The sequence below is a fragment of the Setaria viridis genome, chromosome 2 (assembly GCF_005286985.2).
Source record: "Setaria viridis chromosome 2, Setaria_viridis_v4.0, whole genome shotgun sequence".
Taxonomy (NCBI): Eukaryota; Viridiplantae; Streptophyta; class Magnoliopsida; order Poales; family Poaceae; genus Setaria; species Setaria viridis.
In genome coordinates, this window is record NC_048264.2 from 42,079,521 (window position 1) to 42,096,306 (window position 16,786).

The 16,786-nt window shown below is 49.5% G+C and overlaps 3 protein-coding genes and 1 long non-coding RNA gene across 4 annotated transcripts; 2 read left to right on the forward strand and 2 right to left on the reverse strand.

The window, feature by feature from the left end:
• The first annotated feature begins 1,020 nt into the window (after positions 1–1,020).
• Positions 1,021–5,190, forward strand: LOC117845766 (peptidyl-prolyl cis-trans isomerase CYP37, chloroplastic). Its single transcript, XM_034726832.2, has 12 exons — positions 1,021–1,257; positions 1,344–1,517; positions 1,604–1,693; positions 1,885–1,980; positions 2,123–2,230; positions 2,350–2,399; positions 3,136–3,238; positions 3,516–3,569; positions 4,015–4,170; positions 4,295–4,417; positions 4,782–4,831; positions 4,938–5,190. The coding sequence occupies exons 1-12, from the start codon at positions 1,078–1,080 to the stop codon at positions 5,059–5,061; spliced, it is 1,308 nt and encodes a 435-aa protein (XP_034582723.1). The 5' UTR covers positions 1,021–1,077; the 3' UTR covers positions 5,062–5,190.
• On the reverse strand, positions 5,132–8,582 carry LOC117845767 (caffeoylshikimate esterase). Its single transcript, XM_034726833.2, has one exon. It carries the CDS (start codon positions 6,272–6,274, stop codon positions 5,267–5,269), a length of 1,008 nt encoding a protein of 335 aa, XP_034582724.1. The 5' UTR covers positions 6,275–8,582; the 3' UTR covers positions 5,132–5,266.
• A 1,118-nt stretch (positions 8,583–9,700) lies between these two features.
• LOC117842538 (uncharacterized) lies at positions 9,701–11,210 on the forward strand. The gene is made up of 2 exons (XR_004637529.2): positions 9,701–10,391; positions 10,605–11,210. It is a non-coding gene; the product is annotated as an uncharacterized lncRNA (long non-coding RNA).
• Positions 11,211–11,804: 594 nt separating this feature from the next.
• LOC117842539 (putative cell wall protein) lies at positions 11,805–12,585 on the reverse strand. The gene has a single exon (XM_034723013.2). The coding sequence runs from the start codon at positions 12,478–12,480 to the stop codon at positions 12,133–12,135; it is 348 nt and encodes a 115-aa protein (XP_034578904.1). The 5' UTR covers positions 12,481–12,585; the 3' UTR covers positions 11,805–12,132.
• Between the last annotated feature and the right edge of the window lie 4,201 nt (positions 12,586–16,786).

Genomic DNA, 16,786 nt, shown 5'->3' on the forward strand with positions numbered 1-16,786 from the left:
AAAGTCGAATGATGGAGCAGCAGCAGATGCGGAGGAACCCTGAAACACCATGGACTAAATCTTGGAGAAACATGACTCTGATTACCATGTGAGAATGGCTTAACGTGATACCTCGCTAGAGGCTTAACGTGATACCTCGCTAGAGGTCATGGTTCCGTGTTATATAGGTCGGGAAAAGCCCCCGACATGGTACACAATATATCTTGTACAGGAAGTAAACTTGTACACAAAGAAAACAACAAACATCTATAATCTTATCTCTAATATGTAATACAACAACCTCACTAATATCCAGCTGATATCTTAACAGTGACCACCGGGATCACTGCTTAATCAACCAAGCCCAGCGACGAGCCTAGAGGAGTGATTGGACTTGGGATTAGCTGATTATGGCTAGCAGTTGAGCTGATGAGGAGGAATGCAGGGGAGCGCGGCGATCCATGGTGGACGCGCGTGAGAGTGATGGCGACGCGGGGGCCTGCGCGCCCCTTGCCATTGCCGGTGACAGGTGTCGGCGGCGTGGTCGATCGGGGAACCAGGGGGCAGGCGGGGTGCCGCGGCATGGCGGCAGGCAAAGGCAGCCACCCGCCGCTCCGAGTGGGGTGTCGGGCGAAACGACGTGCCGGTGGTGTCATGGGCAGGCCTTGAGACACTCTGGCTTTGGCGCCGCCCCTGAGCGTCCGTCCCTACCACCTGGGCCCCGCGGGATGAGGCTTCACCACCTGGGCCCCGCGGGATGAGGCAGGCAGGAAGCGGGAGATGAGGGGGCAGCTGGGCCGAGTTAGATGTGTCCGGGCTTTCAACAAAAAAAAAGTGATCAACCCCGCACGTTCAAAGGCTTGGGCCGAATTGGCGACGTTTTCGATAGAGAGAACGTGGGGCCCATGACGGAAATGTTCGAAGCCGTGTCGGCCCGCAGCCCAACAGGAGGAGGAGCCGAGCCAGTTCGAAACTGGATTGCTGGCTGTCGAAACTGGATTGCTGGCTGTGGCTGGGAATAGACGGCGACCACCGCCACGACGGCGACGGCAGGGACGGCAGTAACGGCCACCATTCCCTTCCAATCCCTCGCACACCATGGCGTCGCGCGTGGCCGCGATGGCGCTCGCTGGTGCCCGCCCCACGGCCCATGCTCCCTCGTCCGCGGCCGACACCGAGCGCCGCGCGTGGAGGACGCGGCTTAGCCTCAACCGCCGCGGCCGCGGCACTCCCGGCCTGATCGCCCGCGCCTCCCACCGCCCCCCCTGCGCTGCTGAGGTGGGTGCGCCGGAGCTGGACTTGTCAAGATAACTTCCAAGCTTCCAGCGCTTCATTTGTGCTCTTGGTTTGTGTAATGGGTGCAGGGGGTTATCCAGTGGCTGAGGAGCGCGGCCGCGGCGCTGGCCATCGCCGCCCAGATTTCCGTGTCGCTGCCGGCGGACGCGGTCCTCTACTCGCCGGACACGAAGATTCCGAGGACCGGGGAGCTGGCCCTGAGGAAGGCCATCCCCGCGAACCCAAACATGAAGATCATACAGGTTTGCCTGATCCTCTGAAATGGCATTGAGGTTTGCTTATTCAGTTGTTCAGTCTGGGCGTTGCCTTATAGTGCTGCATTTGGCAGGAATCGCTAGAGGACATCTCGTATTTGCTGAGGATACCGCAGAGGAAGCCGTACGGTACCATGGAGGGCGATGTGAAGAAAGCCATGAAAGTAAATTATCTCCATGGCATGCTTTTTTTCTCTCCTTTCCCTAGTTGCTCTTCAGAGTTCAGAATAACTAATCGCTAGAGCTATTCAGACAGATGGTCCATGCTTTATCTGGGCATAGTGGCCTTCGCATTGCACTTGCCACTTGATAGCATCGTGCTTCCTTCATATAGAACTCTGTGCTCTTCGTGTAGATTGCAATGGACAACAAGGAGGCAATCCTGGGAAGCATACCTGCAGAGCGCAAGGAAGATGGTGCCAAGCTATATACTTCTCTGCTGGAAGAGAAGGTAACCGTGCTATGTTTGTTAGGAGTGCAAAATGCAGTTTACAGAACAGACTGGAACCCAGTTTTCAATCTGTAGTTAGTCATTAACCTTTATTTGTTATTCCAGTTGCATGATAGCTGATATATTTTACCATCACCTGCAGGGTGGTTTGCAGACTCTCTTGAAGTATATTAAGGAGAATAACCCTGACAAACTTTCCATAGCACTTGCTTCGTCACTTGATACTATTGCTGAATTGGAGCTGTTGCAGGTAGTTCAGTGATCCCATAAACTGTTTGATAGAATTTAGACAATGCTTAGAACAAGTAGTTCGGTTCCAATGACCATTATGATTACTTAAAACGTCGTTTTCTCCCCTCCCTTCAACAGGCTCCTGGTCTGTCCTTTCTCCTGCCCCAACAGTATTTAGAATATCCAAGGTGACACTTTTGATTTTCCCTTAAGCTCAAAGCTCTATTTCATTGACTGCTCGCGTTTCTTTTCATAATTGTTTTCTTTGTTTCAACCAGCCCAGCCTGGATCATAACTTAGTAGAATGCAGTTGTTATGAAACTTCGTCACGCATGACTTAGTTATATAAACATTTTCAGTGCAAGGTTTAAGCATGAGAAATACCAACTGCCTTAGCTGCTTGATGTAGTAATCAGGGTTTCAGGGCTGCCCTTTAGTAGGTTAATTTGAAATCCTCGTGTGACTTCTGAAACCCCAATTAATTCCATGTTGCAGTGCTCAATGAGAATAAGAAAAACATCATTTTACTACTATTTGCACCCTGATGGGTCTGATGGTGCAAACACTTCTTAGTCAATTCTACACATGTCCATTAAACTTAAACTGTTTGCAAATTGCTAAGTATTTCCTTGCCATCATATAGGATTCTGGAATGGTTAAAGTTTAGTTAGTGCTTGATCCTAAGGGAGGCAACATAGTTCCTTTAGAATTTATTAGAATCAGCGTAAATTCTTTAACAGGACTAATTTTGAATACTTAAGAACAAAATACACGATATGTCTAGCGAAAAATAATAGATTCAGGATCTCATGCCAACTGAAATGTTCAATTTCTAGGGGTGTTTACATAATTTCAGCATGCAGTTCTCCAATCTCTGACAAAAGATTTTTATGAAATTTAGTTTAAACAGCTTGCTATTAATAGGCTAACAGGGAGAGGAGTTGTTGAATTCACTGTTGAAAAAGGTGACGGTTCAACATTCTTTCCTACTGGTGGTGGTGAACCAAAAAGTACTGCTACAATTCAGGTAGTTAATGGTGACATCGTCAAGTTATAGTCCATGGAAAGCTTGATATAAATCAACAGTTTTAGTTCAAGACTCTTCTGACATTTTTCCCACACCCACTGTTCTGAAAATAGTCTGTTGTACTTTGTAAGTGTTCTGATGGCTCTAATAGTTGTCATAAACTTCTCTTTTTATTATTGTAGTTAATGGTAAGAGCTAATGAGCTTTAGTAGCCTTTGCTACCATTTGTCTTGTCATCTGGAGAATTATGTTGGGTACTGATTGTTTACTAATGTAGGTCGTCATTGATGGCTACTCTGCCCCACTGACTGCTGGAAACTTTGCAAAATTGGTAAGGTAGCTTAACTCTGACCCCAGCCTATTATTTCCTCCTGGTTGTCATGGGGAAATTCCTAAATTGTAAACTTTAATGCTCACTCCTTTCTGGAACAATAATGCACTAAACTTTGACCACTAAAACACAAAAGTACTAAGTTTGTTATGCAAAAATGATATTAGCAGATCTTTTCATACAATAATATAAAACGAAGGTTTTTTCGGTAACTTTTAGTAGCAAATGTTAGAAAAAAAACTATATTCAAAGACTGCATGTGTATTGAAGATTACAAATGTCCAAAATAACAGGTAAAAGAGTGGTGGGGTATGAACATAATTTCTCTTTATTCAAGGGACCGGCTAGAATGTTACCGAAACATATTCACGATTCTTGAAATGTTGCTTTACAAGCTCTTTGCTCTTAGTACCAGCTCTAAATCAATGTGGCAACCTTCCTTCAGGTCTTGGATGGGGCATATGATGGGGTAACACTGAAATGTGCGAGTCAGGCAATTAGTGCAGATAATGAGACTGGAAAAAAAGGGTACACTGTTCCACTAGAGGTCATGCCTGCAGGACAATTCGAACCATTGTACAGAACTCCATTAAGCATTCAGGCCAGTTGCTCTCCTATACTGCTTTAGTGGCGTTCGAAGTTTAAGCATATGATCTCTTTTGTTTTTTTTTGGGTGAATGATCTCCTCTGTTATATTCCTTTTCCCTTTGCTTCATCTATTCTAGGATGGAGAATTGCCAGTCCTGCCGATGTCGGTATATGGTGCTGTTGCCATGGCACATAGTGTGGATTCAGATGAATACTCCTCACCAACGCAGTTCTTCTTCTATCTTTATGACAAGAGAAACGTGAGTAAAAAAGTCTATAACTCACCCTCCCAATAAGACATCAAACTACATATTTTTAATATCCAATTCAAGGATCATTTAAGTGTGCTTGGCTGAATAGTGTCCCTATCTTCCTCTCCTATTGTGAACCATAACTGCTGTCTTTAGAGGATCATTTCATGCTTTTCTTTTTTTTTTTTTAAAAAATGCTGAATACAAAGTATTCAGATAACTGACCAGACTCAGCCAGGTCATACAAAGGTATGAATTCCCAATCTACTGTATCACTCAGCTTCTCCCTGGTCCCAGCCTGTAATCTATAGAAGCATGAATTGTGTATATACTTGGATATGTGATTTAATATGAGTCTATTTCTCTTCTGTAGTCTGGTTTAGGAGGAATATCGTTTGATGAAGGACAATTTTCAGTTTTCGGGTGAGTGGTGGCTCGTTTCATTTTGGGATCATCTAATGGCAAATTGATCAATTTCACGAATGAATAAGGGTCCAGTAAAAATTTTAACATATCCGAACATCTGCAGGTATACCACTGATGGAAGAGATGTTCTGACGCAGATTAAGACCGGAGACAAAATTCGTTCTGCCAAGCTTGTTCAAGGCAGAGAACGCCTTGTGCTGCCATCAGCAGCGCCTGAAGAGAGCTGATATTTCGACCCGAGAATTGCAACATTCTTTACACTGATCAGGCAACCAACATTTTGTACATCCAAGCCACTAAACCTGACCATGCAGTTCATAATCAAATATATATAAGAATAATTGTACATGAAACCATTTTTCTGGTGTGTTGATCACTTTGGAATCTGAACAGAGTGGAACTGAATAAGCATTCCGAGCCACTGTGGAATGCTTATTCAACAGTTATGTCACGTTGCAAGGAAGTTGGCAGCGTGCATTTCTCGTTGAGCCAGGCGAGGATGTCGCCACGAACGCGCTCGATGTTCTCGTCCAGCTCCCCGAAGAGCAAGGAGTGGAGCATCCCGTCGTATATCTTGATGGTCTTGTCCTTGCTGGCTGCGGCCTCGTACAGGGCGCGGCTGACTTCGGGGTCGGTGACCTCGTCGGCGCTGCCGTGCACGACGAGGAACGGGATGGTGACCTCGCCGAGGCGCTTGGCCAGCTCGTCGGTGGCGCGCAGCAGCTCGACGACGGTGCCGAGCCTGGGGCGGCCGTTGTAGCGCACGGGGTTGCGCGCCGCAATGACGCGCTTGGCGGGCACCTTGACGGACTTCTCGATGAGGTCGGCGGTGGGCACGATGGCGGCGGTGGGCGCGAACCGGGCGACGAAGGTGAGGATCTCCGGCAGCGGCCACGGCGGGCGGATCCGGTCTGAGATCCTGCACATGGGCGCGACGAGGACGGCCCCCGCCCACTCCTCGGGCGGCGTGCGGAGGTGGATGAGCAGGCAGATGGCGCCGCCCATGGACTCCCCGAAGAGGAAGCAGGGCAGGCCCGCGTGCTCCTCCCGCGCCCTGACGGCGCGGAAGAAGGCGAGGAGGTCGGCGACGGCGGCGTCGAGGTCGGGCACGAAGGCGCGGAGGCCATGGGAGCGGCCGTGGCCCGGGAGGTCGGCCGCGAAGCAGGCGAACCCGGACCTCGCGAGGAAGACCGCCGTGGACTGGAACGTCCAGCTGATGTCGTTGCCGTAGCCGTGGACCATGAAGACGAGCGCCTTGGGGCGCGCCGGCGCGCGGGGCCTCCACGCGCGCGTGAAGAGCCGCCGGGCGCCCTCGTCGGGCGTGGTGAAGTAGGACGGCTCGCCCTCCGCGCCGTGCGCGGCGTAGTAGTCGGACTCCGTGGCCGGGTGGTCCCCCCAGAAGTGGACGGCCGGCGCCGGCGCGTCCCCGTCCGCCGGCATGGTGGGGATCAGGGTTTGGTTCCGGACGGTGGCGTGGGGTGGGGAACGGTGTGGATGGGGAACTACTGGTGGCCGGCGAGTGGGGGAGTCGTTGCTGGCTTGCTGCCAGTTGCGTAGCGGCAGGGGAGAAGAGGCGTTTGGGTGCGGGACAGGGCTCCTCGATTCGTTTCGGGCCTTGGGGGTAGGTAGAGAGCCAATAGAACGGTTCGTGGCGCCGTTCCACCAGCTCGTCCCAGCGCCGGTGCAAAAACCACGTGGACGTGGTATACTACTATTCGTTCTTTAGTTGGCAACACGCCAGGAACATTACTCCCGTGCAGCAGTGATTCTCAATTTTCTCGTGATAGCATATCACCTGAATCTCGGTACTATTTTTTTGTTCTTTTGGAAGAGAAGAACATTGGCAAACAAAAAGTTCTGAAGATCGAGCGTTCACACGAATGTGCGTCGACAATACTATTAGCACAAATAAGAGCCCAGTTAGCAATCGCTTATTCGGCCTGTGTGCTGATGCTCAGGCTGCACGACGTTGCTGGTTGGGCCGCGGTCCGCAGATCTCGGATCCGTTTCCCTTGCGCGCAGAATTCCCGAAGATCACAGTGCGTGCTCGATCTCGTGCTGCTCGATCAGTGCTGTGTCAATCAACAGAGACGAGGAGTCTTTTTTCTTCTTGGAAAGACCGTATCGAAAAATAATACTTCCTCCGTATGTCGTTTTAACTTTTCTAAAAGTATAGATATTATTATGCATCTAAATATAGTGTATGTTTAGATCCATAATAATATCTATGACTAAAAAAATCAAAACGACCTTACAGTTTAGAACGGAGTGAGTATAGAGTAAAAAAAACTTTCTCCGTGATAAGGTACAGTAGCTACATGATCTCTACATTCATGTTTCGGCGAAAAATTCAGGTACATTCTAGCATTGATGATGGTACTTCCGCCAGACGATCCACACCGTGTGCATGCATCCATCTTATTAGTATTTGTTTGCCAGACAGGTGGCCCGGTAGATCGGCAAGCGCATCTACCCCCTGAACGAATGAACCGGGGCGTATCCCGATCCCCTCCGGTCAGGCGGTCATGGCCTCATGGACCTCCCTCTTTATTATGCAGCTCGTTTTTTTCACGCCAAGAAAAGGCTCGAGAAAATTAAAGGTCCCCACCGCAGTAGGACGGTGATGAGTACAACACGGCCATGTACAGATATACTTTGCCCCCAAAAGGAGTACAGTGCTGCTTGCCTGAACTTCCTGCTACCCATGGTTTTAGTAACGCCGCCACCTACTGGCTAGTGGCTACTGTGGCGTGCACCGCACTGTTGCTCATCATCCCATCATCAAGCACGTAAAGAAGCATGGAAATGTACAGTTGACAGTGACAATAAGACAACTATATCGAGCAAATTTTATTCGAATAGTAGTGACGGAGAATATTGTCTAATTCAGTGTGCATACCTCCTGCAGGGTCCAGATTAGATCCTATGCATGCATTTGGTCATTTTCATCATAGAGTAATAAGAAACGTAACTCACTTCAGTTTTTATATTCTGCTATTCTAGCTGTCTGAAGGCATATGTGCAAATGTTATTCTTTTGTTTCTCTGTCATGATGAGATTCCTAGGTTCATGTTCTGCCAATTAATTCCTAGCAAATCTTATTGGGCTTTCAAGTGATGGTGCTTGTGATAATCCTAGCTGCGTGTCAATCTTTTTTGAAAAGGACTGACTAATCCATGTCACTTCTGGTTTTACATATCAGAAGTATATAAGATATTGAATATGTTTTCTTGCATCTAGGAGTGTGGTCACTGGCTCACTTCTAGACTACATTTACTTGTTTTCATACACTCATTTAGTCATTTTCAGAACTGATTGTTGAACCTTCCATTTTCAAGGTTCTTTAAAGCCACACCTTTTACATTCTGATAAGCTTGATACATTTTCAGGGAAGCAGATGAGTCGATGATCAAGAAACATCCTACTTGACAAAGTACCTGTTGGTTTAGAACTTTAGATGTTTTTCTTACTCTTTTGAGAGTATGGAAGATTTTTTCCTAAGTTATGATTTTGGATGGACTTTGTAATGCTCAACGGCAAAATTCTATTGCTCTGAAACTTACAGTTGTCGTGCTATGCATTGTGGGACTCAGCTGTTTAGGCAAAAGAGTGTATCCGTATTGTGTAAGTGTGTGTTTGTTTCCCACCTTCTAAAATTTTAGCTCCTAAAAAGTGACTAAAAAGGGACTAAAAATCCAAACAATATGACTAAAAGAGGATTAAAAACTTTAGGAGGCCCAAAACTCTTTAGTCCCCTCACCCCCTCCTAAAAGCGACTTGTGGACGCCCCCACCCCTGCACCCTCGTCCCGACCACTCGCACCCCCACCGCCAGACCCGTCCACCCCCAACCCCGCCGCCAGACCCGTTCACCCCCAACCCTGCCGCCGCTAGATCCGTCCTCCATGCCGGCGGCTGCGCCCAACCACCGCCGGCCGCACCCTCCCCCGCCGGTCCACCGCACCCAAGTTGCCGGTCCGCCGCCCCCAAGACGAATCCGCCTAATTTCTCCTCCGCGCCCCCTCCGACGGCCAGCCACGCGGCCATCCCCTGCCTCCCTCCACCGGCGGGCGCACGTCGTCCTCCCCTGCCTCCCTCTGCCAGCGCCCTCCTCTCCCTCCCCTCCTCCTCCGGCGGGCACACTTCGTCCTCCCCCACCTCCCTTCGCCGACGGGCCGCCGCTCTCCTCCCTCCCTCCACCGGCAGGGGCGCGCGTCGTGCTCCCCTACTTCCCTCCGCCAGGGGGCCGCCCATCCTCCCCTGCCTCCCTCCTCCGATGGGCCACGCCGTCCCTCTCCTACCTACCTCCACCGGCGCGGAGGAGGACAGGGAGCTAGAGCACGGCAGGGAGGAGCTTTAGGGCAGAAAGCTCGAGCACGGCAAGGAGGAGCCAAGTGGCGCGGCTCTGTCTCTCCAAGCCATGCGCCGCTCTTCTCCTATCCATGAGTGGGGGCAAGAGCTCCTCGCTGGAGATGAGCGGCCCCTCCTGCTCCCTTCGCCAGTGAGCTGTGCTCGGGCACCGTGGAGAGAAGAAGGTGTGGACAGTATCAGAGAAGCGCCAAGGGCAACTGGGAAGGGCAGCATGATCCTTTTGTCACACCATTTATTGTCTTTAGTCACTTGAACTAAACACCCTTCGACTAAAGTGGGAGTAAAACTTTTTAGGAACTAAAATTTTAGAAGGCTGGAACCAAACAGGACTTGTAACACTTACATCTGCTGATGGCACACGGGAACTGCAGGTGCCACGACTATTCACTCATTTTTCGTTCCATCATTTATTCCCCTACCAATCATTTACATTTGCTTGTCAAGTTGTGAAACTTAAGTTGGATTTACTTTGCATCGTAATTTGAATTATCTGGGTATCTTTCCTCGCTTCTTTTCAAATTGCAGGTCATTTTACAAATTGAGGTCATTTTAACTTTTCTAGGTACATGTATTTTGTTACGTAGATATAACCTATACTTAGATGCATAGGAAAAAATATGTATCTAGAAAAGTTAAAACGACCTAAATCTAGGACGGAGGAGTACGTATATATACTATCTTCTCGTACGATCATCCCTGTATTAATCCCTGAGACTAACCGAACGAGGAACTTATTCCACCCAACAGGATCGGGTGATAGCACAGGGATCCACCCACTCCCGGTAGGGAATAAATCAGCCTTTGTAACCGTTCCACCCCTGCCGAACAAAGCAGGGGATGAGGGGCGGCGGCTCAAACAGATCACCAACGAGATATCTAGATCCACCTCCTCTGATCAAGCCCATGGCACCCATGGCGTCCATGGTCGCGCGTGTTGCCCATCACGCGTCCGCCAGATCTGCCTCCCTTGCTGCTCGCTCAGGCAACGCATGCAAAGATCTGATCCTGGGCAGCCGCTCCAACCCAGCAGTTCGCCCTCAGGGTAAACTTACTGGCGATGTCTCCCCCAAGCGCCCCATCCAGTTGTTTGGATGCGCCCATCACGACGCCCGCCGCCGATACACCCATTCATTCCACCAAGTCAATTGCGTCGCTGGTAATCCAGCCCTCTGAAGCTTGCAGCTAAGGTCCTCATCTTGTATGGAATTTTGATTGGGGGATAATCCAGCACTGTAAAGGTCCTCATCTTGCATGGTTAGATTGGGATTGGGTCGCCGTGCGCCGTCACTAATTTTCGGTTTAATCACCACGATCGAGCATTCTATAGACGCTTCAGGCGCCTGAAATTGGAGGTAGGGAGTGTCTAATTCTCCCCTGACGTAAACAATTCTTCTTTGTAGATCTCCAGCACGAGTTTGTTGCACAAGAAAAGGACATGGAGTCAGATGAAGCAATGTGGGCCTTGTATCAGCGCTGGTGCGAACATTTTAAGATTGAGCGTGATCATGATGATATGATCCGTCGGTTTCCCGGTTCAAGAACTGTGTATTGCAAGTGCATCAAGTGAACAGAGCTGGTCTCTCCAACAGGTTGGCTATAAACAAAAGGGCTGATACTTCTCTTTTCAGAGAAAAACAGGAAGCGGCCTATACTATTGGATGAGGCTTCTGCGGGATTCAAAGCCCAGAAGGAGTTTTCCATGAAACGTGCGCCGTCTGCTGATGACTGAACTTATTACAGTCTGAATAATCACAACCGATCCTTAGTTAATTATTAAGAACCATGCACTTATGGTTTTATCTTGTTAAGACTTGTGGACTCAGCATCTCCAGTTAAGACTTGCTGCTTCATCTTTAACCATCTTTATGCACAACTATGGACTTACCGTTTTATCTTAACCTGGACAATGTTTTATCTTCACCTATGGACCCTCGAGTCAGCATCTTTATGTAAGAATATGGACTTTACTGTGATGTTTTATCTTAACTTATTGGAGGGAGTCAGCATTTTCATTGTGCCTCAAAAGTAATGTATGTACTCGCTCCGTCCCAAATCACAATTTGTTTTAGCTTTTCTAGATACACACATTTTGATATGCACATAGATATATACTTATGTCTAGATACATAGCAAAAGTGATGTATTTAGAAAAGCCAAAACAAATTGTAATTTGGAACGGAGGGAGTAGATAACATGATCGTGATACATGGAGCCCACACGTGCAACGATTGTTTTCAGATGTGCATCTGAGTTATATGACTCGGCATGTACATTGGTTTGGTCTGCCGGGCATAGTCGTTAATGTTCAATTCCATGAATCATATTGTATCAATAAGGTTCAGTAGGAAATGAAGTAACAAGAATTTAATTAAATCGAATTTTCTTGTTTGGATGTACATAGAAAGTTTTTCTTAGAATTAAATTCGATGGGTAATGTACTTTTCACCCTAAAGGAATGCAGTGCTGATTACCTGAACTTCCTGCAACCCATGGTTTGTTAGTTAATACGCTACCTACTGTGGCGTGCACCTCACTGTTGCTCATCATCTCATCATCAAGCACGCAAAGAAGCATGGAAATGCACAGTTGACAGTGACAAATAAAATAACTATATCGAGCAAATTTTATTCGAATAATAGTGACGGAGAAACAAGCTGCGTGCTAATAACAAACCATCTCGGCCAAGATCTGACGCTTCTTCCTACGCATCGCGCGTGCACACTTCACCAGAGCACAAACTGCTCACAAGACGGCAAGAGACACGACGTGGGACGGACCACACAAAGACACGCGTGCATGCAGGGAAGCAAAGCACGGCTAGCTCTAGCTATATACGTAGCAGTAGAGGATTATTTTGGAGGGTGGCGTGGCCGGCCGAGACGACGACGGACCGAGCACCACCGGCGCCGGCGCGCGCGTCTCGGGCGTTCAGGGAGTGGCGGCACCTGGGCGGAAGGGGTTGGGGATCTCGAAGCCGGGGTTCGGCACCCAGGTGTCGTCGGCGCCGGGGAGGTACTGCCCGTTGGCGGCGGCGGGGATGCTGTGGTCGAGCCCGCCGATGTCCGGGATGTAGTGGCTGCCGAGCTCGTAGCGCCCGATCCCCGGGATCAGCACCGTCCCCTCCTGCACCGTGTCGGGGCGCTTCACGTCCTCCGCCGCCGCCGAGGCCGCCACCGCCTGCTGGCCCGGGACGGGGCGCGTCGCGGAGCCCAGCTGCGCGAGGCACGCCGCGGACACGAGCAGCGCGAGGAGCAGAGCTGACGACGACCTGGCCATGCCGACGATCTTCTTCTGGTTACTACTAGCTACCTGATCACGACTCACTCACTGACCAATCCTGGCTCCCGTTGCTTTCGTGGTGGTGTGACTACCGATGACGCCGCGCCCGGGCTTATATAGAGAGCGCGCGCTCGGGGCCGGGGGGCACGGCGCCATCCAGCGGCCGGGGCGGGAAAAGGCGGTGCGTTTAATTCGTGGCAAGCATGTGTTTGCTTGTTACCACACTTCGCCAGCGGCGTTGGCCGTGCGCTCGAGCTCGATGGGATCGGCGCTCGGGTTGGGTGTGATCGGCCGTGTGTTTCTGAGCGTGCGTCGCGCGTGCCCGGCCGGCGGGGGCGTGTGGGTGAGTCGTCTTCGTCGTGTTGTTGGCTAGTTACGGTTCGACGGCGACGGATCGGGGGGCAGGGCCCGCGCGCGCGCGCCCCTTCCGTGGCCATTGATTGGGATGTGGCGGTCACGCTCGCGCCTAGGTTCCACCCACTCTACGCTGCTCTTTATTGTGGCGCCGGCGGCGACGGCCATCATGGGGGGAGGCTACTTATTTCGGCCTGACGCCAAGGTTCCGATAGATCATCTCCTCCTGTACGCTGATTAGCGCGGCTCCGCTGATACTGACCATCACGGCATCGATCACTGTCTAGCACTGACGTAATCCAAGCATAGACACGTCCACTCATCAGGAAACATGACTACTGTTTGTGCTGTGCTGAACGATGCACGGAGCATTCCAGCTGAGGATTAGGTACTAGCTAGCTATACTGTTTGTGCTGTGCTGTCACACTAATCGATCTAGACACCACGGTGTTCAGCTCGATCGCGGCGGACTCCAACTAATTTTGGGGGCTCGGTACCAAACGCAGATGATGGCCGATCCGTACAATGATTCATCCACCAGCGACAAGCTTAATAACCCATGCTTTAGCAAGAACATCAGGTACCCGCAGTCCTGTATCCCTTGCTCATCAGACTCCATATACCGTTCCATGCACAGTTCCGAACTTTGATAGGTCCAAGTGAACTTTTCTTTTCCTTGAAAAATGACATGACACATGAACTCTTCCATTCATCTAAGAAGAAGATAATCAATCGAATTTTTCTTTTCCAAATCATGATGAGCAAAACCAACCAGCCAACAAGTATTTACGAATAGGTTCAACAAAGCAAAATCAAAAGAGAAAAAAATAGCAATGTAGCTCTGCCACCACCAACAGGGGCGCATGTGCATTTGTCAATCAAGCTTACAGTTTAGGTTGGCTTATGTGGGATGGGACCCAAGCTGTCGGTTAAATTCTGTCGGTCCCTGCAACGTGTAGGCGTAGCAAACTACCATCCGCAGGTCGGCAGTTGGTGATGTACTGCATGCTTGCCTGGCCAATCAAATCGCTTCATGCATCTACCAGCGCCAAGGTCAAAAACTAATGAACCACTAACAGACCAGAACAAACCGTTTGCTGCTCCTGCACGCTGGCGCAGCGATTAATGGCGGCGTACTTGTGGGGTTGCAGTACTACCAGCGCACCGCCGGCAGGTCCTCGGTGCGGTGCCGGCTCCGGCATGGTCGCATGGATCAGCAGGTTAGAATTGGAAGCTTCCGATGGTTTGTTGGGAGAACCACTGCCTCGTCGTCGTACGTGGGCATCCGGGTTTCATCCAGGCCACGCCATTGGACGTTTGGGCGATCCACCTCCCGCGAACGGCGAGTTGATTATGGCGGTTGTTGCGCAAACTGCCCTGCAGGCAAGAGACGGGGCCAGCCGGCCAGTGCTTTGTGCGCACAGGCACAGCTCCTGGTTCAGATCAACGCTTAACCCGTCGGTAGATGCTGAGCGGCTGTTCTGCCCTGTTCATCAAAAAATCGATTTTGGACGCTCAGCTAACCTGGCTCTCCTTTTAAAAATCCTACATCCCCCCCCCCCCCCCCCCCGGGTGCTTGTTCAGCCATAACTTGACATCGATCGCATAGTTAATCAAGCAGTTAGCAGTTAGTACTACGTCCGCCATAAGCAATTGCTCAACGCAGGGCGGCGGGCGAGATCGTCAACAAGAAACGCGGCGGGCATCTACACATGCGCGATGCACCTGCGCCCATAATTCGCGTTTGCAACTGATGCGAGGACGGAGAAGCGGCAAAGGAAACCAGCAAGGCCCGGCCCCCCGCTACACCCTGTTGGCCTGCATTTGGCCTGCGCGTGCCCAGCGCCAAGCCGCGAGCGCCCGGCCACAGGTAATCCACGGGACGGTGGTAGAGCAGGGCGCCAGGTGAGACGAGGCGTCGAACCCCAGCAGAGTGATTCTGTCTACCTGGACCAGTGTATCACTGTTATCCAATCACTGGAGGGTGTAGACGCGCGTGCGAACCCTCCCCGGCGGTGCGTGATTTATTTCACGAGGGGCCCTCTGCTGCTGCTACTTCACAGTTTTGCGTCGTGCTCGTCAGGGGGCGAAACTGGGCTTCCCCCAAAACCAAATTTCGAGCTACGTCGAGTACATCGAAAGATCCAAATTTTAGAAAAATATCATAAATTTTTTTGAGGTTGCTTTGTTTTTGTCTTTTGCCATTCGCGTTAAATGATGATAAAGAAAAGGAAAAACCTCAATCATGGCCCAACCTAAGCAAACGGATAAAATTTGCTGTGAAATACCTCAATCACGCGCCCCCAACCGTACCTAAGAAAACGGATAAACCTTGCTGTATTATTCGATCTTTCAAAAAATAAACACTGAATTAACACTAAACAATTTGTTTCACCTATTTGGTAATTGGCACCCAAAATGGCACCCAAATTCAACTGTGGACGGATATCACTCATTTCCATGACTAACAAGAAGTAGGACAAATAGTTAGTCTCAAACGCTGATATGCCGTGTATCCCACGAATGCGCCATTGTCTAGAGAAAGTGCTTATTCAATAGTTATTAGTGATTTTGGAATGCACAATATGTCTTCTCTCCCTTCGAAGGTTATGCATGTAATCTTCCTTCCGAGTAAGAACAGAGAAAGAATTACTGTTCACAAACTTAGAGTCCATATTATATAAGAAGTTAAGAATCGTGTGAGGTGATGCCATGTGTCTTTTGGATCTCAACGACATTTCTTCCATACCATGGAAGAAATGAGGGTTTAACAAGGTTTTCTCGAATATTTGCACGGTAGCATAACCATGCTCCTAGGTCATGATTGACATCGACGCGTTGGCGACCATCTAGTTGAGTTGTTGTGCAGTGCCTCACCGTCCTCCTCGTACCTCCAGCCCCGGCCTAAGTGGTACACACACTATGCACGCGCCATCGCGTGTGCCATTACCCCTGCACAGCATGTTCGCGCTTGCTGAGGAGGTCATTCCACCCGCGAACCTAGCCACCGCTTAGAGTGCGTTTGCATTTGGACCACCTGCGGGATGGATACCATCCAGGAGGTGGCGGTGTGTGGAAACGAGACCGTCCAAAAGGTGGAATAGGTAGTCGGGTTCCTGGGTTGGACCAAGACGGCTAGCAGCTGACACGTGCATAGGCTTAACAAAGCCATCGTGGTGCATGCGCCGTGTGCAAGATGAAGGCATATGGTTGACGAGGCGCTCCTCCTTAGGCTCAAGAACATGGCACTTGTGGATGATGATGCGCTAGAGCCTAAGAGTGAAGCCATGTTGCTCTCCAATCATTTTTTTTGGGCAAGGCAAAGGTACATCAAGTTAGTTAACAGAAATTCTAAAATATTGTAATAATGAAATAATCCTTCACTGATACTTTTCCAATAATCAATATTTTGATGGTGTTTTTCTAAAATATACCTCATACGTCCTAAATTATAATTTAATTTGGCTTTATCCTAATTTAATTTTTTCTAACTTTGATCAAATTTATAGAAAAATATTAACATCCACCGTACTCCTTTTAAGTGGATACCAAATGAACACGCTATCAAAATATAGTTAATGGTGGATTCAGCCAAATTAATTTGGTATTGTAAATGTTGATTCAGCCAAACACGCTGCCACACTCCGCATCGGCGTCGAGGCTAGCAGGAGGCCCCTGGGTGCCTGGGTGCCTGGCAGCCTTGCAGGTGATTTCTGCAGTCCCCAATCTTTAGCCCTATTTATTGCTATCTATGATTTTGCTAGCTTCACGATCAATTGGATAATTTGATTTCTGAAGTAGGTAGCAATGGTTCCTCTGAAAATTCTCCGTTCATATTACGAAAGAAAACGGGATGAGCACGCTGTTGGGGAAGGGGAAGATCCTTCTGAATTTGGTGCTCCTTCCGTACTTCAGTTATGGTTACTGCAGCAACGTCGAGTCACTTGAT